Genomic DNA, 25,843 nt, shown 5'->3' on the forward strand with positions numbered 1-25,843 from the left:
CCCTTCAGGGACTCTGCCGAGGGGCACCCCACCGCACGACGGACCGATCAGACAGACTGCTGATAAAGCAAGCAGGTAGGTAGAGGACTGTAGCTACATGTCAGAAAGCACAGTTGCCACCTTGTTACTCAGAAGAGGCAGGTAACCAGGGAATGTTGCGTACCCATAACGTCAGAAATGCGCTCCCTCAGTCATTAGAGGGGCTGCTATCGTGATTCGCTAGTTTCTCTAATTCCTCGAACCGATATGCAGTCGCTAAGGCAATAGGCAGGATTATTGAGCCCCCGGATTCCTTTATATGTATTTCAGTACCCCAAAAGTATGGAGGTGTTCAAACGCATTTAATAGTCGATTGTACTTAAAAGGACAGTGCTTGAATTGTACCGATACCTCTACACTGGAAGAAATATAATCATCCAAGCTTCATGTGCCATGTGCTATTTCTGATAGTTGTCTGAACTGAATGAGACCAAAACCAGACACACTCAGTTGCTGATCACTTTATTGATCTGCTTCATCAAAGACAATGCCCAGAAACATAAAATAAGAAAATCTCTTCATGGTAGACAGAAATCTGGGGGCCAATCATGATTTTTAATCAGTGTCACGTTTATAATTAATTCATATTCATCATGATTGTTTGAAAAAGTTTTTTTTTTTTTTTTTTTAACTCAACAACATTGAAATAAGATCAGGAAAGAGACAACATGGACTGACTAAGAGCAGATGAGTCAAGACTCAGGAGTGGTCAGTATTGTGAAAAGGCAGGTCTATACACACAGACACACACACACACACACCTTTTACCCTTATAGGCACCATATTTGGAGTCATAATTGTAGGCACACACCCTACCACACATGCACATGCACATCCTCAGACACACAGAAAACAAATTTCAAAATGTAAAATAACTTCTTCAAAAGCACAATGTGGCACGGAAAATTAATAGCAGAGAAAGAAGAGATGTAGAAGTTGGCTGTAGGGAGGAGAGCAGAGATACAGTATTTGGCTCCAAGACAAGGTTGAGACAACATCCCCAGGATGGAGAGAGGAAAGGAAAAGAGAGGAGAGGTTGTTGGTTTAGAGTGCTGTAGTTTACAACGTTCTTAAGTTTCTTATTCAGCGTGAGCCCAGAGGACGAGAGGTCCTCAGGTATTTAAATAAAGAGCTGTAGTTGCCTTCATCCCTTCTTCCTCCCGGAGTGCATTCTATTAGTCCTTCTTTTGTTCCCTGTTCAAGGGACGAGCATCCAACCACAGTACTGCAAATGTCCCCAGCACACGCACACACAAATGCACACACACACACACTCTCTCACGCGCACACACAAACACAGTGTACTCCTCCAGGTCCATCTGTCTAATCCTTGAGCAGTTTGTCTGCCTCGGGGTAGGTGGGGTACTTGATGGTCTCTACCCTCTCCTTCACCTTATAGGACGGGTACAGCCCTGTGCGGCCGGTTCGCCGGTGAACACCCTTTGAGTTGCCGTCCCAGTGGTTCCCGGCCACTCCGATCAGGTCCCCGGGAGCCAGTGCCAGGTCCTCTGTGCCGCGGGGCTCGTGGGCGTAGATTGCCTCCTGGTTGTGGGCGTTCTGACCTCCGAAGTAGTAGATGTCATCCAGGGAGTGGAAGAGGGCGGAGGCATCGGGGTGCAACGTCTGCATGATCTCATAGGCCACCCGGCACACCTGGGAAACACACACACGCACCAGTGAACACACGTGACACCATCGCACACACAAACAATAATACTGTCTTATTTTAGTAAAGCAGTATCTCATCATTCTTGTTGTATTATAAAATACCTATAATGCACCTGTAACACACAAATACTCACATCAGAACACGGTGGTTCCTAACGAGTGTACGCAGAATCATGTTTTTTCAGAGTACCTACCTGAGAGGAGAAGGTGCAGACCAGAAAGTTGGTTTGGGACAGGAAGTGGATGTCGAGGATGACCCCTCGGAGGGAGTTCTCTGTGTAGCGGTTATGCAGCCCCGCGGACCACGAGATGGAGTTATCACTGATGAATTCATAGTCTGGGTACCTGACACACACACGCATACGCACCCCGTTACAAATGGATCCTAAAACGCATTTGACATGCAGGTTCTGCAGCAGTACACACACGTACTTGGACTTGGCTTCCTGTAGTAGAGAGGGGTCGTCTGTGGCCAGATAGACGCGTTTCTTGTCGACCCGCATGCGTCTGGCCAGGATCTGGTAATGCTCTTCCACATGGCCCATGTACTCCTCTATGGGGTGAAAAGCTGCCTCGGTCCCCACCTTGTCAGTCCTCCGCACATGCACCCTGTACGACACACACACATACACACACGGTCGATACCCACTCTGTTTGCACTAGAATTGACTATTTATCGAGTGAAAGATAGTAACATACACCCACACACCCCTAGTACTATCAGAGGGGTGTGTGTCACTGTGTCACTGTGTGTGTGTGTTACTGACCCTATGATGGGGTGTGAGAACCCCAGCTTGGCGGTCGTTTCCCGGATCTCCTTCTCCAGCCAGGCCTGTGGCCGGACAAGGTACTTGACGAACTGAGACACCCACCAGACAGAGGGGTCGCCGTGGAGGCGATGCAACCGGGGGGCCAGGTCCTGGGGGATGGCCAGTGGCAAGTAGGGGGGCCGGGGGTGCAAGCTGTCCACTATGGGCAGCTCCACCACCTGGACGTCATGATCGTTCGTCTCCCCTGAGGGAAGGAGTGAGAGAGACCTGGCTATTCTTTGGGTGAATTGAAACACACCTGTCTGTGTATTTAACTTCTCAAACAAGTGTAAAGTAAAACCATTCAATGAATGGCCTAGTAAATAAGCCAGGTTGTGGTGAACATTAAAACCCTAGGCTAGGGGTTAGGGTTGGAAGTAACAGTGAGAGAACAGGGGGTCAGGCTAAGTGTTATGGGTCGAGGGTGCGTACCTGCCCAGTGCCCCGTGGATGCTCCCGTGCGGTCAGAGCAGGTTTTGCTGAGCGGCAGGAACACAGTCTCCCAGCCCCCCGTGGCGTAGCGCCAGTTCTGGGACTCCAGGATGAGGGTGCGCTGGGTGCCGTAGGCGATCATGAAGCAGTAGACCACATGGTGCAGCTGGCAGCCGTAGCCACACCCCTTGTTGATGTTGCACACCAGCTTCTTAGCTTTGCTGCAGTCTGCGGGGTTCTGGAGGGATGACGGGCATGTTACGTGACATTATAAATAGTGCTCTAATGACACGGGAATAGACAAACAACTGATTTTAAATCGTTATCCCTTCCCCCTTTTCAATGATCACCCTCAGCCTGCCTCTGTTGTCTCTCTCCCACTCTCTCTTCGCTCTCTCTTTTGAGCTCTTTCTTCTCACAACGCCCCCTGCTGCCTATAACGTGTACCTGCAAGTAGCTGATTCTATTCTGCACCAGGTCAGACAGGTCCTTGGCCTCCTTCTCCCTCCAGTCTCCTGCCCCGTCAGCCTGGCTCAAGTAGTGCAGGTCTGTCATAATGGATCTGGATTCACACACCACACACACACACATATTATAAGAATACAGTTAAGACAACAGGTCAGAAAATGTGTGTATGTTGGTGGGTGTGTTTGTGTGTTTGTCTGTTCATGAACATGCTTGTGTGTATGTCTGACCTCTGCTGGTGTCCCAGGTCTTGTAGTAATGTGTCAGTGTGTTTCTGCAGGGCGGACGATTCCATGGAACCCAGCTTCTTGACCTCACTGCGGACAAAGTACCAGAGCTCCTTCACTCCCGTCTCCACTTTCCTCCTCAACTCTTCCTGGTTCCTGCCTGGCCCTGCACACGCACACGCACACAGTTAGGACCAAACATCTGAATGAGATAGTCAGCTATTTGTGAAGTAAAACTGAGGTTAACGGAGCAAGTCTGTATTATTCTACCAAGCCAGAGAAAAGGAGTTCTATGTGTGTGTGTTAAGGACTGAGGACGTGTCTGTCTCACCGTCTCCAGGGAGACTACGGTAAGAGTTGATCTGCTCCTTGGCTCTAATCAGCTGCTCCTCTAGGTGGCGCAACTTCCCAGCATCAACCACACCTAGTTCTGCCTGGCCCTCAGGCAGCCTGCGGAAACACACACATTCAAGGTCAGGTCTTTGGTAATGGTAAGCGGGTGTGTCTCCAACAAGCTCCGACACAATGGGCAGATGGAACATCTAGGTCGAGCAGCAACAATGACTTGTAGGCTAACTGGTATCAGATTTTGGTAGAAAAAGTACAAAAACAGTGTGTGTGTGCTACATACCTGAGCGTTTGGGCCATGCGTCGTAGGTCCTCGTTCTGCAGTTTGAGGCGTTCCAGCTTGGCGAGAATCTTCGCCAGTTCTCTGCTGGAACGTTCCGGATGCTCGCTGTCCCTAACCAGGTGACCCCCAATGTAGAAGAGCAGGGTTCCCCAGGCCAGGAGGATCACTATCACCCAGCGCCAGGAACCCCCCCACCCCCACGCACGCATCACGTCTGCTGGGGGTCACAGGCTCATACCATAGGTCATGCTTACAGCTACCGGTGGGAAGTTGGGGGCTGGAAGCGAGGAGGGAGAGGGGGAAGTGGAGAGAGAGGGAGAAGAAGAGGCAGAGTAGAGTAGGTAGTAGGGGGGGGGTGGAATAGAGAGAGAAGAAAGGAGAAAAGACCGCAGCTGTTATCTCATAACCACCCTATCTAACACAAAGCCTCAGCACACTGTTATTATCTCCTATAAGACATGCTTCCCCCCCCCCCCCAGAAGCAAAGAAACCTTTAGCCATAATACATAATATATGGTTAACCTAGTCCACCGTCATGGAAACTTACCTACACACAAGCTCCACACAGGCCTCATATGGGAAACCACTCAACTTCTTTCTGTAAGAGGAAAGATTAAAGTAAGCTTAGTTAAATTGCTGGAGGAAGTAGGTTTAATGTAACAGCTGGTGCAGGTGGGTTAAGACTGTTGGTGTACGTGGACTCGGTCTATTAACAAGTGCAATGCAAGTGGACTAGTAATAGCTGGATTGGGTGGGCTCAGTGTAATAACTGGACCAAATGGGCTTAGTGCAATTAATGGAATGTTCCAGGTGAGTTTAGTTTCAGTCACTGACAAAGAATCAGAGGGGGGAAATCCTATCAGGTCAATCCTGGAGAATCCTCTTAGAGAATGTATCCTTCAGACACAAACATACGCACAAACACATAGTGCAGATGTGTAAGCTACCTGTATCATAAACAAAGGCACCAAACTGGGATTCCACTTTTAAGTGAGTCAGGTGGCTGAGCGGTGAGGGAGTCGGACTAGTAATCCGAAGGTTGCCAGTTCGATTCCCGGTCATGCCAACTGACGTTGTATCCTTGGGCAAGGCACTTCATCCTACTTGCCTCGGGGGGGAATGTCCCTGTACTTACTGTAAGTCGCTCTGGATAAGAGCGTCTGCTAAATGACTAAATGTAAATGTAAGTCGGCTCACTCAGGGGCGGTTATAAGCACACACAATCACACACAGACAGGGTGGAGCCCAACTGCTGATATGCCAAGCCTTGTGCCACCAGAAGATGTCATCAGACTTGACACATTGAATATTCTACTGATGTTCCCCTTTCCCTCTCCATACGTCCTCTTCCGCTTCTCTCTCCTCTCTGTCTTACTTCTTCTAACCATTCTATATATATTTAGCTACTTTCTTCCTCCTCAGTTTTTTCTCTTCCTCCTCCCACCTTCCCCATCTCTCCATATCTTTCTTTCTGTTTTCACATTTCCAATGGGTCCAACAAGCATCTTTGTGGGGGCTGTCCTTGACTAATTCCGGGGAATGTGTGTTGGTCAGAAAAGGTCTCTAGATCTATTTCAGACCTCCCACAATCCACATATGGAACAGTCAGCAGGGCTTCCCTGCAGTATAGACCAGGCTGACCAAATATAGGTGACTAGCGGCCATGAGGAAGTGTTATTTAAATTGAAAAATATGCTCCCTTCAGTGTCACAGCGAACACACTGCAGGCACTGTTCTACCACATTTCACATTGCCACGGAAACCATTCCTACTATCTCGACCGAAATAGATTTAAATATATAAACAAGGAACAGATCTGTGTTTGTGAGTGTTTGACAAATGAGACAGGACACTCGCTGGATTAACAGAGCTAAAATAATTTTAGAATACACCACATCTGCAGACAAATTTACTGACAAATGAAATGTGTTCTTTGTATGACGCTATCAGAGTAAATAGAGTAAACTAGTAGCTCCTTTTGAACTATCTCAAGAGTACTCTTGTTAGTCAGACCACAACTAGGTCTACTTGTTAATGTGTTAATGATTACCAGAGTAGCAAACGCTATCATATAGCAAACACACACACCCAGCTACACATCACCATAGCACTAGTGTTTGACTACGAGTATTATAGCTGCAGGCCCTATACTCCAATACAAGAAGCGTCCTATATACTCATTTATACACACACACACACACTGGAAAACTGGACATTGCTCATTGTCCATGCCATTGGTTATAAGTACATACACCTTGGGCTTGTTGATCTGATGGGTTTTAATCACTAGGAAATTGGAGGTTGCTGGCAGACCAAGGCTATCATTACCATACCTGGAGAGGGCACTTGTTTCCTCTATACACTCATATACACCCTACCCATGACTCATCCTTCTACTCAGGTATCAGCTGTTCAAAATGTTTTAAAACCTGTGTGTGTAGCTTTACGTTTGAGTGTGTGTGTGTGTGTGTGTGTGTGGGTGTGTGTGTGTGTGTGTGTGTGTGTGGGGGGTAAAGTAAGTACAGTGAGTGCTTCATAAATAACTCACACCCTGTAGTGGTTGTACAGATGACACCGTTGTCTGAATGGAAAAATAGCGATACGTGTAACCATTAAGCTACCTGACATCTCCACTAGCCTGTGGGCAGGAACTGCCTTCCCCCTGAAGGAAGAGCAACGTCTCCTTATAGCAACAAAGGACGCTTCTCAACTCGCAATAGTAAATAAAGGCCTACATTGCAGCGCTTTGTCAATACGACAGTTTAGAATGGGGAGAAAAATCTGAGTTCCTTCCCTGCTGTTGTCTTTTTAAAAGCCCCTTTTCATCGCAATCATTTTTTAAATCCACTGTATGCAAGATATCACACAGAAAATACCCCAGCCTGCTATTCAAATTCAACTATCCCATCACGGATTCTAACGGAAACCAGAATAGCCTACCAGCTTGTGAATCTCTCCGCTGTTACGTCTCGGCAGCGGTCGAAGGCACCGACCAGCAGGCCAGGGAGAACAACCAGACGGCGCAGATGCTAAAAGCTTTTTACGAAAAACACATTATTGGAGATAGTCTTACCATTCTTTGGCACAGGCGCGTTTTTCTTCTAAATATATATTCTGCATTACGACGATGCTTTCTGTATGGTGGTTTAAAGACTGAATGCGGAAACGAGACTTGAGGAGCAACCTCCTCCACTACGCTCCGCTCCGTTATTGAGTGCAGCCCAGAATTGACAGAGCGGTAATGCGCATGCTTGTGTCAATTCAACACTGCCTTTAGCGGGTAGTGAATTGTGATGTGGATGCATAATCTTAATATATACGGTTATATGTTATAATTCTGCATCAGGCTATATCCAATTTAGATATAGCCTAAAAGCATAGCGAGGTCTATATCTATGTAGTGTAACGTTGGTAACGTAAACATCCAGGATATATTTAGACTGTCTTGCTCCTTGCATCACACTTATGTCCAAATGATCCACCCAAACAGTCAAATTAAATCTTATTGGGTCTTTACTGGTTCTTCAGCAAATAGCCAACGCTCTAATCTGGACTGTTTTAAAGACACAGTAACCTGACCTAACCCTGGTCTAAATCTTTGCGGAACACGGCTGCAATCATCACGCCTGAGCTGATAACATATTCAAATCAAAGTGACCACATTATTAACAATAATTAGACAATACGACAAAAAAAGACTGTAGGGACAACTGCACATGTTTTACAGCATACTGCATGGATACATTTTAATATTTCTTTAAACATTGCCAATTTCAGAACTTTCCCACAGGCCTACATTATGAACTCTTTAACTGAAAAAGGTGGTCCTGTCACTTGAGAACTTAAATTTACATGTATTCATTTAGCAGACGCTTTTAAAGACGCTTTCAAAGCGACTTCCAAGAGAGAGCTTTACAAAAGTGCATGATCATAAACAACGATAGCCCCAAAAAATCGCGGGTAGCCAAAACATGAAGCATATACATTGTGGAAAGCAAATAAGTGCCAATGGCAAGAAACATAAGAGCATGTAGCCTAGTTAAACAAGTTACAGTCAAGAAGTGCAAGAGTGTAGCTTACCTGTAGGAAAGCAAGCAACAATAATATAATTCATAGCGAGTAGCCTACAAGAAGTTAAATCAACTGACCAACAAGAGCAACAAGTCCCTCAATAAGAGTCATTGTGTTCCTGAAGGAAACTAACATCAAGTCATTCCTAAATACCGTTGTAGCCAACTCCCGGAACTTGAAATAGACAAAAAGAACACTGATATATCAGTGTTAATCTCTGATTTCACCTGTGGCTTTGATATAATCATGCTACCTGTAACCTGATCTCCTCTGACTCTGTCTAGATTGTATTGTACAAATATAGCCTCCCCATTGACCCCATTCAACAGATTGTGTTGTAAAAATATAGGCCTACAGGTAGACTATTTCCATTAAATCTGACGCACGTGTGCAATCTATTCCCTTTTATAGTGTACCTTTACACTTGATTGACCACTAAAGGAATGGTCTATTGTTGTTTGATTAAGTATTACTGTTGCCTAATAGATATTGTAACTGTAGGCTAACAAAATCAGTTCAGTAACCAGCTCTGCCATTGCGCAACCGTCAAACCCTGGTGCCATAGCAACTACACAGGAAAACAAAATGGTAAGATGTGGTGTTTGCCTGGCTAATTCATTTGACCTTGTTTGGCTTACTATCGTTGTCATTTATTTAAGTTGGTTATACCTTTAACTCGGAATCTCAAGTAAAAAAATATTCCTCACACTACGTAAATGTGTCGTTAATTTTAAACCACAAATATGTCTGGCTAGCTAAAACGGTATAATCATACAGCCAACATTAGCTAGAGTTAGGCTAGCAGATAGCCAGCACAGTACTGCCTGGTTACTGTATATTACGAGCGAACCTAAAATGTAGCTAGCTAGCTAACCAACAAAACGGTTCCTGGACAATGTTATCCATGTAATAACATAGGTATTTAGTATCAGCTGTTATCTTTATGTGAATGGTTTTCAGTGTCCACTGGATAGCTAGCTTGCTAGTTTATTGCTGATTGTTGGTGAATTAGCTATCGTGTTGAAATATTAGCTCGCTAAGTATGTGCCACTGTCTCGTAGGCAAAAGCAACAACGATAAAAGAAGCGCTTGTCAAATGGGTAAGTGAATCTGCTGACATAGCCAGTTCACCTGGGCAATGGGCACAGCATCCCCATCCATTTGTCAAGCTAATGACTGTGACAGTGTAAATTGTATTTTACTGTGTTGGCTTGCACTGCAGGAGGAGAAAGCGGAGGAGAAGGTTGGAGAGGCCAAAGCGGTGAAGCTGTATGGTCAGATTCCTCCAATAGAAAAGATGGATGCCTCTCTCTCCACTCTCATCAACTGCGAGTAAGAATGCAAGACATATAATCTCAATAACACAGTAGCTACCATGTTGTTGGATCTTCTTTAATCTTACCGTCCTCCTTCTGTTGATGTTACTAGGAGGCTGTCTCTGTCCACAAATTGCATTGAGAAAATTGCCAATTTAAACGGTCTAAGTGAGTATAGCCCACAGCACATACATGGAATTTTATTTCCTTAAACCAAACCTTTGATAAATTGTTCTGCTGATAAGTGGACATTAATGTTTATTCCTCCTCCATATAGAAAACCTGCGAATATTGTCCTTGGGACGAAACAACATTAAGAATCTGAATGGATTGGTGAGTATAGCATTGTTTTTTTATTGTGTATTTAGTTGAAGTGGTCCTAAGTCTATTGTATCAGTGCTACTCGCTAACAGTTTATGTTTCTGATGACTACTAGCTCTAATGAAGTTGTAACTAGTATTAACTGGTGTTAGTGGTGCTAGTAGTTTTAGAGGAAACCAGCAGTGCTATGTACCAGATTAGAACCTAATCCTATACTTAATGTTTAGACAACATCAAATCTTTTCATGGTTCATAGACGTCAATAAATGTTTGAAAACGTTTTTGCAAGTTCTGCCATCTTATGCTTTGCAGTGCCTTCATAGCTAGAGCTAGGTAATGTAGTTACACAACCAAGCAATTGCAACCACTTATGGCATCAAAAATGAGTTTAACTTTGAATAAGTACTCACCTGACAGTGCAGAAAAAAATTGTGTAATTTGGACCAGGCCAGGTGTAACTCAGGTCTGACCCTAACTCAATGTTTGTTCTTTTGAAGGAATCAGTGGGGGATACCCTAGAGGAATTGTGGATCTCTTACAACCTGATAGAGAAGCTTAAGGGAATTCATGTTATGAAGAAGCTCAGAGTCCTCTACATGTCCAACAACCTGGTCAAGGAGTGGGGTGAGACTTAAAACGAGTTACAGTAAACCGGCAATCAGTCATATTATTAAGGTTATTAGATTATTATACTGTTATTCCAGTGTCATCCAAAGGAGTAAGGTAATGTGATAACACTTGACATCAATTCATATTAGTAAGGTCACTGTTGACTCTTGATGTTGCAGTGGAATTTGTGAAGCTGGCTGACCTGCCCTCCCTGGCAGATCTGGTGTTTGTGGGCAACCCTTTAGAGGAGAAACACACAGCAGAAGGCAACTGGACAGAGGAGGCCACTAAGAGGCTGTCCAAGCTGAAGAAACTAGACGGTAACTACTGACTACAAAACGGAGGGAAGACCATGTTATCAACCATGTTATTCACCATGTGTCTTCGTCTTATCTCCAGGCAACCCGGTGATCAAGCACGGTGGTGATGAAGGCGATGAAAACTAACACGACCTGCTTCACTTTAACCTTTTGCAGACAAATGTTTTTTATATTGAAAATATAGTTCAAATGTTTTATCATTATTTTTTACACCAGGATATTTTGATTCAAACCACCAGGGTCTTATACTGTGCATGTTGAGGCAAGCGCAGATATGCCATTCTTAGTCCACAAAGCACATTCCAGATACTCATACTACATCCAGCAGTTCAGTTAAATTAGTGTGAGGAAAACAGTAAGTAATTCAAACAAAGATGCTGTCAGGTAGATAAACAATATTGCCCACAAATTTACATGACACACTGTTGCACAATGAGCCTGCTCCCACACAGAGGTACTAAGTGTCAAAGGTACAGCTGTAGGTTTTTCTTGATTGAAGGGTTGTGACTGTTGATGAAAGCACATTTCCTATTGTAGCATGATTTCTTTACTGTGCCCCTCAGCTCCTAGCATGCACTCTTGAAGTGGTCTTACAAGAGGCAGGAGATTATTTCTTTATACAACTTGTTTATACAAGAGGTTTTCTCTATACAAATTAACACTCAAAATCGAATGTCAACATTTTGTCTCCATTCGTTTTGAGTGTATTGTGAAGGCATATTGTATTTAAATTATTCCTTGGCATGTTTGTATATAAGAAATGGAGATGTTTATAATTTTCAAATGTTCACATTTATTAAAATATGTTGCACTAACATGTGTTTTGTAAACAAAAAATGTTAAACACCTTGCGGGGCTGCGAAAGTTCTACTACTTTTGTCTAGGCGAAATGCACCCCCTGCTAACATTGACTAGGAAAGTTTCACATGCATGAAACTTACTCTGGTTACTAGGTTACTATTATTCTTGCTGTACAATTGTACAGCGAGAATCATTTGATGCGGGGGTGTACAGAACAGAAATTACAGGGGGGTGCATTTCACGGAAAATTAATCTTACTGTATATTGAGTGGACTAGTCATTACGACAGGATTACAACTTTCAGATCTGAGCTCTCGTAACTGTGGGCATAGGCCTATCAGGGCATATATTTGAAATGCAGGTGTTTCATACCTAGCTCTGAAAGAATACGAGTGAACATTTAATGTATTAAATTCGCCCTTTCGAAAATCAAATTTAAACTTTGCAACATACAAACACCACATTCAGATCACACACGAAGTTCAAAACCTGGCGACAACAAAAAGACACCGAGAGAACAGTGGCACATTTGAAAAGAAGGAACATTTGAACAAAAAAAAAGTGGAGCAAACGTATTAGACTTATGAAACTGATTTCTATCTTATAAACTTTTTACGATCTTTCGAAACGTTGTTTTTTCGGTTTCAAAACGACCTTTTTGAAACTTTTTAACGGTTTTGAACCCTGGCATGATAGTCATCCCTTACTTTTCAGGGCAGAGGTGCATCTGGGGACACAACACCGGAAACAAAACGATGGCAACGATACCGGATGCGTAGTTGTAACCCGGGGGAAATCGAAAAAATTGAACTGAACATGCAAAGTAAAAAGAATGTGAAAGTCAAAGAAGTGATCGAATCACTTTGTAGACTTCTGTCTGTACTCGAGGTGGATTCTATCCCCAGCGCAGAAACATTTAGACGCGCTAAATTTAACAAAGGGGAGGAAGCGGTAAGTTTGTTGCTAGCTAAGCTAACAAGTTCATGTCTACTTCATTAGGGCCAGCTATCAAATAACCTGTCAGTGTGTGACAGTGATCTTAAAACAGGCTTCATTGATCGAGGGCTATGAATGGGACTGTCAAGCTTCAAACTCTCAAAATAAACATATTTCAGGCGGTGCAATTTTGGACGCTCCTCTATAACATAATTCTGAAAGCAACTCCACTTGAATATGGGTGCTCTTGCACGACACACACAGATGAAGGTAAGAGAGCATATAACCATGCAAGAGACAATAACATAATTACACAGTGCGCTGCGTACCTACTTTATCGTATCTCACAGTCAGTCAGTCCAGGATGGTGCGAGGCTTCTTGTGGATGAGCGGCTACGGGGCAGACTGGGTGATCGGGCCCCAGCTCCAGGAGGTCGGCAGCAGGCAGCTATTACTGGCCCTGGGCTGGCTGCTGTCATCTGGAGACCTGCTGGACGTCATGCTGAGAGAGAGGATTATGCAGCTGGATACTGTGGCACAGGCAACCACGGTGAGGCAAAGCTGTTCTATGTCACTGTTATTCCTGTGCAATGACACCTCTTAAAAGTGGCTTTTACAGCAGTCAACAGTGTCGCCAAGTCTCATACTTCTAGTATGACTTCTGTCTTAAACTGGTTGTGGAAACTCACCTTGTCAGAGCAGCGTAGAACCAGCTCTGCTGCCTCCAAGAAGAGCAGGAACATAACGTAATGACACTAGATGGCAGTATTGTTCTTGAACTCTGGCAAGGGTTCCTAACAAACAACCCGAGGACTGATTCTCTCCCACAGACCTACAAACAAACACACTGTATGTAACGTGATTTATACACAGGCACACACTAACTAAAGCTGTCTTTCAGGTCTCACTAAGAATAGCTGGACCAATCGAGTGGACCGAGGCAGATTCACAGTCATCAGATCCCAATCTCCTCAGAAGACTGCAGTGGCAGATTGGCCGTCTCAGGTTCCAGAGGCGGAGATTAATGTCATTGCAGGAAGAGAGAGCGAGGCTCCTTGACCAAGTGAGTCTGTTGTACTGACCCCTGTTATGCTGCCTCAGTGTTACAATTTTATAAAGCTCCAGAGCGTGATGACAGCTTTATCATAGCCCTCATGTCTTCTGTCTCAGATCCTGTCATCCACCATCCAGGTCCCCTCTCACCCCTCCTCTGATGGCCACACTTGCATCAACTCCTCCGTGCTTAAAGAGGTATCGGTCTGAGCCCAACATGACACTTCCTGAACATAACACTCCCTGAACTCAAGCTAAACCTAGACTGACTCAAACTAATGTCTACCACAACCTAACACTAATCTGCTACCAACAACCTAACTGTGTGTGTGTAACAGACGTGGTCTTACAAGCTCCGTCAGAGGCATACGGGCCTATGTTCGCTCCCACCGGGAGTCGAACCTGCCACCTCTGACTACCCAAGCGCCACCACTACCAACTACGCCAACAAAAAGCTAGCAATTTGTTGACGCGGGTGGATTGTTACATACTTGAGGAGTGAGTTTCACCACACACCGGCTACATGTGTGTGTGTGTGTGTCTGTGTGTGTGTGCGTCCTGCAGGCGTGCCAGCAGGTCCAGAAACTGTGTGATGTCCTGGAAGCCTACCTTGACTGGAAGCATCTGGAAAGCCTTTTCTGGAGCTGGATGGTTAGTGATCTACCACAGTGTGACCTGCATAGCATACCACAGTCAGCACACCACAACCTGCATAGCATACCACACCACAGTCAGCGCACCACAACCGGCGCACTCATTGTGTGAATGCGTTTGCAGGAGAGTGTGCTAGATTGCCAGCGTACAGACCAGATAGGGGAGCCTCCTCCTGATGCCCAGGCAGCCATACACCAGACTTCCAGAGGGAGGGGGGGTCCTCGCCATGGTGACCCGGGCAGGGGGGGTCTGGAGCTGTTGGAGGGAATGCTGCTGAGGTTGCAGACAGGGCTGAGAAACACATACCCGGGACAGGTCTGTGTATATACACACACACACACACTGCAGACAGGTCTGTACACACACACTCGCATGCACACACACACACACACACACACACACACACACTGCAGACAGGTCTGTACACACACACACACGCAGTGGATGGGTTAGCACACACATAAGTAAACACACACTCTGACTTTGCTATAGAATACATCCTGAAAGCATCCGTTTCATGTGTGTTTGACAGGTTCAAAGTCTTCCCCACCTGACAGGCATAGGGGAGAGGAGCAGGGGGCTGTCCGGATCTTCCCAGGAGGAGGTGGAGAAGAGAGTGTCTGTGAGGCTCCGGGACCTGGAGGAGGACTCCGCCCCCACCGTTTTCTGCCAGGGTTACAGGCCAATTCTTCAGCCTGTAAGGCCCAAAACAGCAGCACCTGGTGGGGTAGGGTGGTCAAGCGAGTACCAGGCTTCACAACTTATGGTCCAGCTGCGGCAGAAGGAGGCCCGTCTGTTGGAGAGACGAAACCTTAGGAGGCAGGCCCAGAGGACAGAGATTCAGGAGCTGGTTGGACAAGTAGAGGGGGTGGTCCTTATACCCCCTACATTATGACTCTTGGCTCTAAACAAATCCCTACCTCAGCTTTCTTTCTGATGCTTCTTTCACAAGTAACTCTGGAGTTAGTGACCTGGTCTGTATTAACTCAACATTCCTGAGCCAAGCTGAGATGTGTGGGTGCTTGGTGTTTTGTTAACAAAGGAAATGATAGACAACATAATAATAAAAAGCTATTGGAACCCGTTTCAGTATCGCTGGTCTGTTTATTTTAGGTGTGTACTGTCTCTCTCTATTTCTCACTACCCACCTACAAACAGGAAGCATCTGCTAAACACGCTCTGTTGCAATTCATGAAAAAAAAGGTTGAGCGTGATAACCATGATAACTTTCACAGACTGATAGTTTAAACATTCTCATCTTCTATAATGTACAATGAAATCACAGTTTCAGAGGCAGACCTTGATGATGCAGCACTGGCGAGTGTTTTTGAGAGAAAAAAGGATTGTGCCGAGTGGTGGTTTGGAGAGAGGGCGGTATTAGCAGGCTACGGTCTGCCCCACATTCCTGAGGTGTTAGAGGAGGAGGGGGGAGGGGGGGGGGTTACATCTGGATGTGTTTATAGCAGAGGTGAGACGTTGAAACATGTCTTCAAGCTAACCACAACAACACCAGTCTGCAGGGGAGATCTGAGAGATACTTTGTGAGAAAGAAAGAAAGAAAGAAAGAAAGAAAGAAAGAAAAAGAAAAGCGAGTGGTGGTGTTCTGACCATGGTGGACAGCCCCTTCCTGACAGCATCATAGAACTCACAGACAGGAAGTTGACACAGAAAGAGGGGAGGGGTGAGGAGAAGAAAATTACACTTTCCTTGTCGTCCCTCTTTTCTTTTTCACTTCAGCAGTCATGTTGGAGCTTGAGAAGCAGATGAAGAAGAGTAGACAATGGCTGTAAAGATCCCAGGTTTTCTAGTTTAGTGTTTGGACAAAGTTAGGTTTACCATCAGGAAACTTAGAGGAGGTTTTACCCAGGACCCTTTTGGAGTAATGAAGAGAGAATGATGAAAACAGCTGCTCTCTCCCCGCAAGCTGCTGCCCCCACTGGGTACGTACAGACTCTTCTACGACTCCTCAACAGCTACGGAGATGCAGTGTTCCATTCTGGAATGTCTACAAAGATGCAGGAATCTGTTCTGGAACATTTACAGAAATGCAGTGTTCTGTTGACCGCTATGAAAATGCTAAATTCTATAGTAGATCTAGAAAGTAGTCTTTTGATTTGAAGTATTCTGTTCAGGATTTGAAGACTGAAGAGTAAAAGAACAGTCTAAAAAACAGAAGTTGAGGCTTTGTTCCCCATTTCAAACCACAGTAGTAGTGGGAGTGTTTCTTGTCAGCTGAAACTTCTTGCATGCTAAGCTGTTGAAAAGTTAAATAGGGATTTTAAAAAGTTAAGAAATGTGTGGTATGTTCAATTAACCCAAAGTAGTGGTCACAGAATGGAGAAAATTGTACAATTTATATGTAATGAAAGTAGACCAAGGTGATTCACAAACACCTGTGTATTCCGAAGTTGTCTGTCAGGAGACATGCACCTCTAGACCATCTATCTCTCTACTGTCTCTCTCCAGTGTGGGCCCAGAGCCATGCTCATCCTCGCCACCTACAGCTGCAGCAAGTCCAGCCAGACCTCCCCCTAAACCTCACCCCTCCTCACCACCTCCTCCCAAGCCACACCCATCCTCCCCCCCTCCCCCAAAGACTCACCCATCCTCCCCCCCTCCCCCAAAGACTCACCCATCCTCCCCCCCTCCCCCAAAGACTCACCCATCCCCCCCCCCTCCCCCAAAGACTCACCCATCCTCCCCCCCTCCTCCCAGACCACAAACTTTGCATGGTTCTCATCCTTCCCGACCACAACCTCCCCCTCTAACGACCAAGTCCTCCTTCCCCTCTATCTCTCCTGTGACTCCTCTACTCCCTCCCCCCTTGACTCCCTCCCTCCCACCTCCCCTGATCCCTTCCTCTCCACCTTTCTCCTCTTCCTCAGCAGCAACGTCCTCTTCTGCCCTCCTCCCTTCCCCCCTTAATCCTTCCTCTCCCTCCCTTCTGCCTACCATCCCACCGTCCTCTCCCCCACTCCCCCTCATCCTCCCTCTCTCCTCTCCCCCACTTGCCCCCACCCTCCCTCCTTCCTTCACCACGCTCCCCTCTTGCCCCAGTATCAGTCTTGTGGAGAGGCTGATCAGGACCTGTCCTGTCTGGCTCCAACTGGGGATGAACCAGGAGAGAAGCTACTCCATCCTCAGGAAAGAAAGACCGGGGGTGAGACACACACAGACAGACGTGGACACACACACACACAGATGTGCACACACACACACTCACACACACAGACAGACACACACATACTGTACATTCTAGACACTCTGTGAGTGGTTTGTTCTTCTCAGATGTTTCTAGTGCGACGAGGCCTTGATCAGAAGACCATGGTGCTGTCGGTGAGGCTAGCTGACCTCCAGGGAGAATCCCAGATCCAGGACGTCACGGTAACTGAGGAAAAGTCATGTGAGTATCTATGTTAGGATCTGCTGACAACAGCCAACAGATCAAACTGCTTGGTGTAAGTGTGTGTTGTGTCTGCATGAGTGGTGCTAACAGAAGGGGCTGCTTACCGCATGCTTCCTCTCCCCTCTGCTGACAGTGCTAGATTTCCTGTGTGGGGTCATCATCCTGTGACATGTGCAAAGCAGGAAATGACCAGTCAGTGTAACCACAGCATTGTCATTGTATCAGTTCTGTGAACTTCCACTCATTTTATAGAAGTTCCAGTTAATCTACCAGTTAATGCAGGGAATTAAACTCCAATTTAAAATCCTCCCTTTCCCTGTACCCTGTCCCTAACCCTCTCCCGTCCTGCTCCAGATATGCACCTTGACAGATCTGGCCTGTTCTTTGAGAACATTTTCAAGCTGGTTTCCTTCTACTGCGTCAGCCGGTGAGCCTGTCCGTTACAGATCACATGCCTTAACTGAGACGCACTGCGTTGTCATGGGAATTACTTTTACATTTCAATTGACAGCGAGTCCATCAGTGACTCACATCAGTGAGTGAAATACCTTCATATGTTCACTTTTCAGCGATGTCCTCCCTTTCACCTTGAGGTTACCCAAAGCCATCGTTCAGGCCACCAAGTATGAAGACATGGAGGTGGTTTCTACTCTGGGCTCAGGTAAGACACCTTATTTGTATCTGACATCATTCATATTATATGATCAAAAATCCCCCCTGTACGTTCCTTTGGCTAAAGGAGTTCATTAGCTACTGTTCCTGTTTCAGATTTCTGGGGTTCTTTGCTGAATCAGCAGTGGAAGGAGGGGGAGGGAGATGGGGAGGCGACCTCAGAGGGAGAGAGCCGGGATGAGGGCCGTCCAGGGGCATGCTTCATCAACCCTGTCTCCCTGGAGGAGCACTGCAGCCTGCAGACCGCCTTCAACAGCCCAGTCGCCAGGACTCAGAGCCTGAATTGCCCTAGCCAGGGGGCTCCCATTTACAAACGCCCTCCACCGCGACCCCCCAGCGCCCCTGAGCCCATGCTGGTGCTGTCTCAGGGAGGTAAACCTCCACCCAATCTGCCTTCCCCCAGAGCCCCACCATCCACAACCAAGCAGAAAGAGGAAGGCAAGAGAAGGATCAGTGAGGAAGAGAATTCTGACTTGGCTAAACCATCCGTTAAAGAGGCGGGATCGCGACCTCCCCCACCTCACCCGCACAGAGCTCCGCCAATAGCGTTGCCACGGAGGCCCTCAGACAGACGTCCTCCAGACACACAGACAGACAGACTGAGCCAGGACAAACAGACAGACAGGCCAATCCCGGACATACAAATAGCTGCCCATCTCAGCCCAGAGCCTACAGCTTCTCTGATCTGCATTGAAGAGCACTTCACAGTAAAGAAGGACCCAGAAGAAGGGACTGCGATGGAGACACACATAGATGCTGGGCACGAGAAGAGCAAGGAGGTAGAGGAAGAGACCGAGGCAGAGGTGACAAAGGTAGACACGGTGAACGATAGAGATGCAGGCGCAGTGCAAGAAACAGAGGGAGGAACGGAAGTGAAGAGAGAGACAGCATCAGAGACCGACGGAGACAAAGAGACAGAAAGAACAACAGACCAGGAGACAGGAACCGTGCAGGCGGTGTGTGACGTCTCCGACACAGTCTCCAGCTCTAGCCACAGGAAGCCTCCTCCACAACCAGTCCCTCCCCCAAGGAAGAAGAGGCCCTCCCTGGGCCAACCCAACATCCCAGAGCTATGCAGCCCCACTGGAGGAAAACCCCTGTCATTCAACAACCTGCAACGCCCCCCACCGTCCACACCTCCCTGGTCGGTCCGTCTGCCTGCCTCGGGAACGGGCGGCGAGGCCAAAGCTTTGGACGTGTCTCTGTACTCCCCCGAGGGTGGAGCTGGCCCCTCCCTGGAGCACGACTCCTACTCCACCAGCAGCACAGAGGACGAGGGGGGGGCCAACTCCAATGTCGGAGGGGGCAACAGCCCCAACTGCCCCAACAGCCCCAAGCCCACAGTGAAGAGAACCTCCACCATCATACTGGACAAGGCCAAGTCTCGCCTCTCCATGGTGAACATCTCCAACGTGTTCACAGGCCTCCTGAGCGCCGACAACAAGCTGCAGAAGCGGATCGTCGAGCTGTCCAGGGACGGGAGCTCCTACCTGGGGCACCTGGTGCGGGAACACAGGGCGTTCACCCTGGAGACCCTGGGGAAACACAACTCCAGCACTGAGATGCTGCAGGAGATCCGTCAGATGATGACCCAGCTGAAGAGCTACCTGATTCAGAGCTTGGAGCTGCAGGGCTTGTTGGAGACCAGCGTTCACACACAGGAGAGGCTGGGTGGGTCACACCAGCACACCACATACACACAAACACACACAGAGAAGAGAACAGATATGGTAAAAGTACACACATCCTTCACTCAAGTAAGAGTACAGATACTCACACAGATAAGTAATGACTTTTTCACTCAAGTTAAAGTAAAGAAGTGTGGGCTCTGACATAAAAAGTAAAAAGTGACCATTACAACTAGCTGTCTTAGTGTCACGCTAGTAACTGTACCTCACATCATATTAATACATGACTACAAAAATACATTATAGACACACAGTGCATTCGCCTTTTTGACACCGACAATTTCGAACTCTTTATTTTTGTCGAAACCTTTTTTATTTATTTCTTTTTTTTACCTTTATAACCTTTTTCGAAATATTTTTTTCTAACCTTTGGAAACTTTTTTTTCCCCCAAAACTTTTTTCAACCTTTAGAAACTTTTTTTAATAAATGTATTTTTCAACCTTTAGATATTTTCTTTTTAGAAACGTTTTTTCGAGATTTTTTTTTTAAACCTTTAGAAACTTTTTTTTCCCCACGCAGTGAAAGGAGAGAGAAGGAGGGGAGAGATAACCAAAAAGCCTAAAACAGAATAGATTAAAGCAGAGCAGAGCACAATAGTGATGAGTGGTGAGTGTGTGTTACAGTATGTTGTTCTGGTGTGTGTGTCCAGAAAGCATCGTGGAGGCGGCCCTGTGTAAGAGTGTTCTCAAGCCTGTGCGCGAGCCTGTGTATTCTGGACTGAAGGAGCTCCACACACGGACAGGCTCCCTGAAGAGGCTGAAGGAGAACCAGGCCCTGGTCCTGGGCACCACCTCCACAGACCTGGGCGTGACCACCAGCGTGCCAGAGACCCCTGCCATGGAGAAGATCAGTGCAAAGCTGTGGAACCTGCACCGGGAATACTCCCCTCAGAGGAAGATAGACCTGCTCCTGAAGACCTGCAAAATCATCTACGAATCCATGTCTGTCAGCTGTCCAGGTCTGCCTGCCTGCCTGCCTATCTGTCTTTTATAGTCTACATGGCTGTGGGCTGGGTGTGTCTTACCTCTTTTTTGTCTTTGAATGGTAAATTAAATGTACTTCCTGTTGTGCTGAGCAGGAAGAGCCTATGGTGCTGATGACTTCCTGCCAGTGCTCATGTATGTCCTCGCTAGAACAAACATGGCTGCCCTCATGCTGGATGTTGAATACATGATGGAGCTGATGGACCCAGCCCTGCAGCTGGGAGAAGGTAAACACACACACACACACACACACAGAGACATGATGGAGCTGATGGACCCAGCCCTGCAGCTGGGAGAAGGTAAACACACACACACACACAGAGACATGATGGAGCTGATGGACCCAGCCCTGCAGCTGGGAGAAGATAAACACACACACACAGACATATGTACACACTATAGTTATCAGTACTATCTATATCAGAATCAGAATCAGAATGGGATTTATTCGCCATGAAAGTTTGCACAGACAAGGAATTTGCTTTGGCAGGAAGGTGCATACAATAAACACTATTGTATGCACTATCTATACTAAGGGTACATAAACTAGCAGTACTAAGTGGGATTAGAATAGAATTAAATATACAATAAAATAAAATATAAGTTGCCGTAAATTACAATATAAAAATACAAAAATACAAATATTACAAAAAATACAAATGTACAAGATACCATTATTGTAATGCAGTGCAAAAAGCAGTGTGTTTTAAGCAGGAAGTCATTGGTCCCAGACATAGTGTGACTTTGTGACTGTGTGTGCATTGTCCAGGCTCATACTATCTGACAACAACGTATGGAGCGTTAGAGCACATCAAGAACTTCGACACGCAGCCGGTGACCAGACAGCTGAGCATGGAGGTCCAAGACTCTATCCACCGCTGGGAACGCAGGCGCACGCTCAACACAGCCTGCACGGCACAAACAACTGTACAGGTTCGATTTGGTCCACACACACACACACACACACACACACAAACACACAGCAACATTCCGTCACACTTGCACACCTCGACATCTTGAGCCTCACTTTAACTTTATATATTTTTATGATCGTTATACCTACCATAATACCATTATACCTGCATGTCTACCCCAACCTGAGAGTCTCTTTCCCCTCATGCTGCAGGACTTCATCACAGTGTCTTTGCTGGAGGCTGGCTCTAACCCCAAGACTCTGGGGGTGCAGGCCAGTACCACGGCCCAGGAGTTGTGTGAGCAGTGTGCTGCCAAGTTTGAGGTCCCTGAGCCAGACGTCTACAGCCTGAGTGTCCTGGTGGAGGGTAAGTACCAGGTTCTGGAGCCAACCGAGCTGCCACTCAGCATCAAGACCCGGCTGCACCATGCGGAACCACGCAAGGAGTACTACTTTGTCTATCGGCACGGTAACAAGGGACAGAAGGATGCAGACGGCCAACCGCCAAGGCCGCCGCCTCCAACGATAACTGAGGACAGTTTGATTGAGATCTGAAATGTGTGCGTGTGTGTGTGAGTGAGAGGAAATGCATGTGTATGAGTCAGTCAGTAATGGTTTTTGCTATTTTTAGAAAGGTCTCACAAGTTGAAAAAACATGACATGCAACAATGTATTCAGTTCTGCTAGTTAAAAGGTTTGTAGCTAAGGCTTCAGTTATTCTGTCGATTGCATTTTGCTGCTGCTCTGAATGTATTTAAACAACACTTTGCTTTATTTTGCCACAAGATCAGGACTCATACAGTGTATCAGTTGTATATGTATTACATTTTCAGAAACTCTGTTTTAACTGTCCATCTGTGCAATGGAATTAAATATTTTGTATTACATCAAATAACATTTTACTTTGCCTTCTTTACTTTTGAACAGCAATTAAGATTTTAGAAGGGCATAAAAAGCCTTTTTTAAAAGATGGCCTTGGATCCTCTCCTTCTATTCTGGTCATGAAATGTGTTCCTGTATTAGTGACGTTTTAGTCAAAGAGACCAGTGGGTGTTCTTTGTGACAGTCAGAGGGAGCACCAAACAGCCGGAACACTGACGTCTTGTGTTTGTTATTGGGGGCGTGTGTGTGTGTGTTGTCTGCACACACACACACACACATTTACATCATCAAGGTCCCACTTGTTCACAAACCTTGCCACATAAAACAATCACCTCTTTCCATGTCTGTTTCTTTCTCCATCTTTTCTCTTTTGCCCCATCTACTTCTCTTTCTCTGCCCCAGTTCCAGCTCCTTTTCCTAGCTCCCTCTCCGTGGATCTTTCCCCATCCACCTCCTCTCTCTCGTTCCCTCTCCACCTCTTTCACTCACCTCTCCATCCCTCTCTCTCTTTGTCCCTCTTCACCTCTCCCTCACACCTCCATCCCTCTCTTACTCTTGTCCTTCTCCACCCCTCTCCCTCACACCTCCATCCCTGTCTCTCTCTCTTCACCTCTCCCCCATCCCTCTCTCCCACTCCCATCCCTGTCCTTCCTGTCTCTCTCTAACGAGCTGAGCGCTGGTCCAGAGGTGAGCAGCTCCGTGGTTACAGGTCATTATTTTAAATGAGGTTCATAATGAAGCAGAGCTGCAGTATGCAGATGTCTCTGTTCTCCGCCACAACCTGGACACCTGTTAGCTTGGTAGGAGCTGGCGCAGGCTTATCAGACCGGTTTAAACATGGTGTACACATGGCTGGGTTTATGGAGTCTGAGAGGTATGGGTGAAGCTTTTGTATAGAATCAGTTGGGTTTGAAGGTTTTGGTCGGGCCTGTGTTTGGCTTTGTCGTACTCTTTGTCACAGGGATGTGAGGCTGCTGTTTTGAGGATCTCTCCTTTTTGGGAGCTGAACAGTATCTTCCGTGTGCATGTGTGTGTGTGTGGATGTACAGTATGAAGCACATTATGGATGTTGTGAGGAATGTTCTGCAAGGCTTGACAGGCTTGTGAAGAGAGATCAGTTTTAACGAGGCCAGTGTTTTCCTCCCCAGGCACCCTTACATGAGCGTAGGCAGAGAAGACAAAAGCAGTGTCACATGCATGCGCCTGATCCTTACATCATGCCTGACCCTTAACCCCTGACACCAAATCCTGATGGTGTCACATGACCCTCAGGTTCCTACCAGGCTCAAAGGTCACGACCCCGGGTCACGGAATGAGAGGCATAATGGTTTGGATTGCCATCAAACCCTATGTTTTGCGTAGGCACACGTATCCGCAAGGGTTTTTCATCATGAGGCAGTGACGTGTGTCCAGGCTTCCTGTCCCGGTGATTGGCGCCTCTATATTAAGCCTCCCTTCTTTCAGCAGTTGTCTCTCTCTTCTCTCTCTCTTCTCTAGTCTCACGGAGGAAGAACAAGCACAAACAGACATCTTACTTTGATCACCTGCATCCCCCCCTGCAAGAGGCGGGCGCAAGTGTGTGTGTTTGTGCGCACGTACGTGTGTGTGTGGGTGCCAGGGATATATAAGAGTAGCAGAACCATTGACAGACGACAAGGGCCAAGAACAAGGACACACGCATTCCGACTCTAGAATCCACTTCCACACTTTATAAGACTCTAGATCTTTCTGCATGACAGATACCAAACGAGCTGGAACTTTGGCCTCACACTACATTTCATCCAGGTAGGACAGCTGTGTGTGAATCTGTGTACAGTGCTTTTAACATGATTAGTTTATGTCGATATTGTAATATAAATGTGTTGGGTGATTGATGTTGGTGTAGATAGTGTGTATAGGAAGGTGTATTAACAGTGAGAGTGAATGTAAGAAGACCAGTGAAGACTGATCTGAGTTCATGTCCTATGAATTTAGGATGGCTGGTCTTCCTTTTCTGATACTAAGCCTTCTGGGACAGACCCTGGTGACCTCTGGCTTCCCACAAACCCGCCTTCAACATCTACACCGGTAAAACTGAATGATTTAGTTCAAATTTATCTCAAAGGCATATATATTGAGATGATGTTACCTGAAAGAGATGAAAAGTGACAGACAAGAGAGGGAGTCAAGTGGCTGAGCGGTTAGGGAATCGGGCTAGTAATCTGAAGGTTGCCAGTTCGATTCCCAGCTGTGTAAAATGACGTTGTGTCCTTGGGCAAGGCACTTCACCCTACTTGCCTCAGGGGAATGTCCCTGTACTTACTGTAAGTCGCTCTGGATAAGAGCGTCTGCTAAATGACTAAAATGTAAATGTAAACAAGAGACGCATTAACCAATAGAGGGATAGAGAATGTTTAACCGACGAGTTCACTTACATTTTCTTGTACTGTCTTGGTCCTAGGGGAGATTTAAAACCTGACCAATGGGAGATCCTTTACCCCTCTATCTCCCTACGTGATTGGAGCATCCAGATGATGTCCACGCCAGACTTTGGGGCTGCCAAGAGCAAGGCGGAGCTTTTGGGAGAGGCATGGCTTCCAGCGTCCCAATCACAACTGGGCGAGGCCTTGGTAGAGGGTTGGCCTGGCGACTGGCCGTCCAATCAGGGGCCCAATGAGGAGAAGCGGAACATCGTGGTGGCGGACGACGCAGCTTTCAGGGAGAAGAGCAAACTGTTGACCGCCATGGAGAGACAGAAGTGGCTGAACTCCTACATGCAGAAACTGTTGGTGGTGAACCAGTGAAACCAGAAACAGCCCACTCGTTGCAGCAGACCAGTAAGCTTGCTACATACCAGTGAAGACGTGTTACGTGTCTTTGTGATGTTTGTGATGAATAAAGTCTGTATATCAAAGTGTCAAGTTCACATATTTGTTCAACTTAAACGTTCCCTCCCCCCAATTTAAG

General features: G+C 46.5%; 5 protein-coding genes across 8 annotated transcripts; 4 read left to right on the top strand and 1 right to left on the bottom strand.

The window, feature by feature from the left end:
• Window positions 1-484: 484 nt before the first annotated feature.
• On the bottom strand, window positions 485-13,005 carry fut8a (fucosyltransferase 8a (alpha (1,6) fucosyltransferase)). 3 transcript variants are annotated; one of them, XM_067243720.1, is made up of 11 exons: window positions 12,979-13,005; window positions 4,819-4,869; window positions 4,272-4,548; window positions 3,972-4,090; window positions 3,644-3,806; window positions 3,396-3,510; window positions 2,949-3,186; window positions 2,475-2,721; window positions 2,140-2,316; window positions 1,902-2,052; window positions 485-1,692 (listed from the first exon to the last, which is right to left on the bottom strand). In XM_067243720.1, the coding sequence occupies exons 3-11, from the start codon at window positions 4,478-4,480 to the stop codon at window positions 1,363-1,365; spliced, it is 1,749 nt and encodes a 582-aa protein (XP_067099821.1). In that variant the 5' UTR covers window positions 4,481-4,548; window positions 4,819-4,869; window positions 12,979-13,005; the 3' UTR covers window positions 485-1,362. The 3 variants fall into 3 exon arrangements, with proteins under 3 accessions (XP_067099821.1, XP_067099820.1, XP_067099822.1); XM_067243719.1 differs by lacking the exon at window positions 12,979-13,005 and adding an exon at window positions 7,345-7,469; XM_067243721.1 differs by lacking the exon at window positions 12,979-13,005 and adding an exon at window positions 7,212-7,278.
• dnal1 (dynein, axonemal, light chain 1) lies at window positions 9,409-11,683 on the top strand. The gene is made up of 7 exons (XM_067243523.1): window positions 9,409-9,442; window positions 9,565-9,674; window positions 9,771-9,826; window positions 9,936-9,991; window positions 10,477-10,603; window positions 10,768-10,908; window positions 10,988-11,683. The coding sequence occupies exons 2-7, from the start codon at window positions 9,640-9,642 to the stop codon at window positions 11,032-11,034; spliced, it is 462 nt and encodes a 153-aa protein (XP_067099624.1). The 5' UTR covers window positions 9,409-9,442; window positions 9,565-9,639; the 3' UTR covers window positions 11,035-11,683.
• tedc1 (tubulin epsilon and delta complex 1) lies at window positions 12,495-15,436 on the top strand. Its single transcript, XM_067243722.1, has 8 exons — window positions 12,495-12,660; window positions 12,825-12,915; window positions 12,996-13,195; window positions 13,547-13,708; window positions 13,816-13,896; window positions 14,263-14,349; window positions 14,476-14,667; window positions 14,885-15,436. Exons 1-8 carry the CDS (start codon window positions 12,526-12,528, stop codon window positions 15,245-15,247), a joined length of 1,311 nt encoding a protein of 436 aa, XP_067099823.1. The 5' UTR covers window positions 12,495-12,525; the 3' UTR covers window positions 15,248-15,436.
• Window positions 15,437-16,109: 673 nt separating this feature from the next.
• On the top strand, window positions 16,110-22,899 carry rin3 (Ras and Rab interactor 3). 2 transcript variants are annotated; one of them, XM_067243876.1, is made up of 10 exons: window positions 16,110-16,292; window positions 16,819-17,512; window positions 17,641-17,755; window positions 18,113-18,185; window positions 18,328-18,419; window positions 18,527-20,101; window positions 20,769-21,077; window positions 21,198-21,329; window positions 21,872-22,035; window positions 22,229-22,899. In XM_067243876.1, the coding sequence occupies exons 1-10, from the start codon at window positions 16,246-16,248 to the stop codon at window positions 22,568-22,570; spliced, it is 3,543 nt and encodes a 1,180-aa protein (XP_067099977.1). In that variant the 5' UTR covers window positions 16,110-16,245; the 3' UTR covers window positions 22,571-22,899. The 2 variants fall into 2 exon arrangements, with proteins under 2 accessions (XP_067099977.1, XP_067099978.1); XM_067243877.1 differs by lacking the exons at window positions 16,110-16,292; window positions 16,819-17,512 and having other exon boundaries at window positions 17,608-17,755.
• A 1,730-nt stretch (window positions 22,900-24,629) lies between these two features.
• pth2 (parathyroid hormone 2) lies at window positions 24,630-25,680 on the top strand. Its single transcript, XM_067243892.1, has 3 exons — window positions 24,630-24,682; window positions 24,872-24,964; window positions 25,338-25,680. The coding sequence occupies exons 1-3, from the start codon at window positions 24,630-24,632 to the stop codon at window positions 25,678-25,680; spliced, it is 489 nt and encodes a 162-aa protein (XP_067099993.1).
• Window positions 25,681-25,843: the final 163 nt, after the last annotated feature.

This window comes from Osmerus mordax, chromosome 9, assembly GCF_038355195.1.
Source record: "Osmerus mordax isolate fOsmMor3 chromosome 9, fOsmMor3.pri, whole genome shotgun sequence".
Classification (NCBI taxonomy): domain Eukaryota; kingdom Metazoa; phylum Chordata; class Actinopteri; order Osmeriformes; family Osmeridae; genus Osmerus; species Osmerus mordax.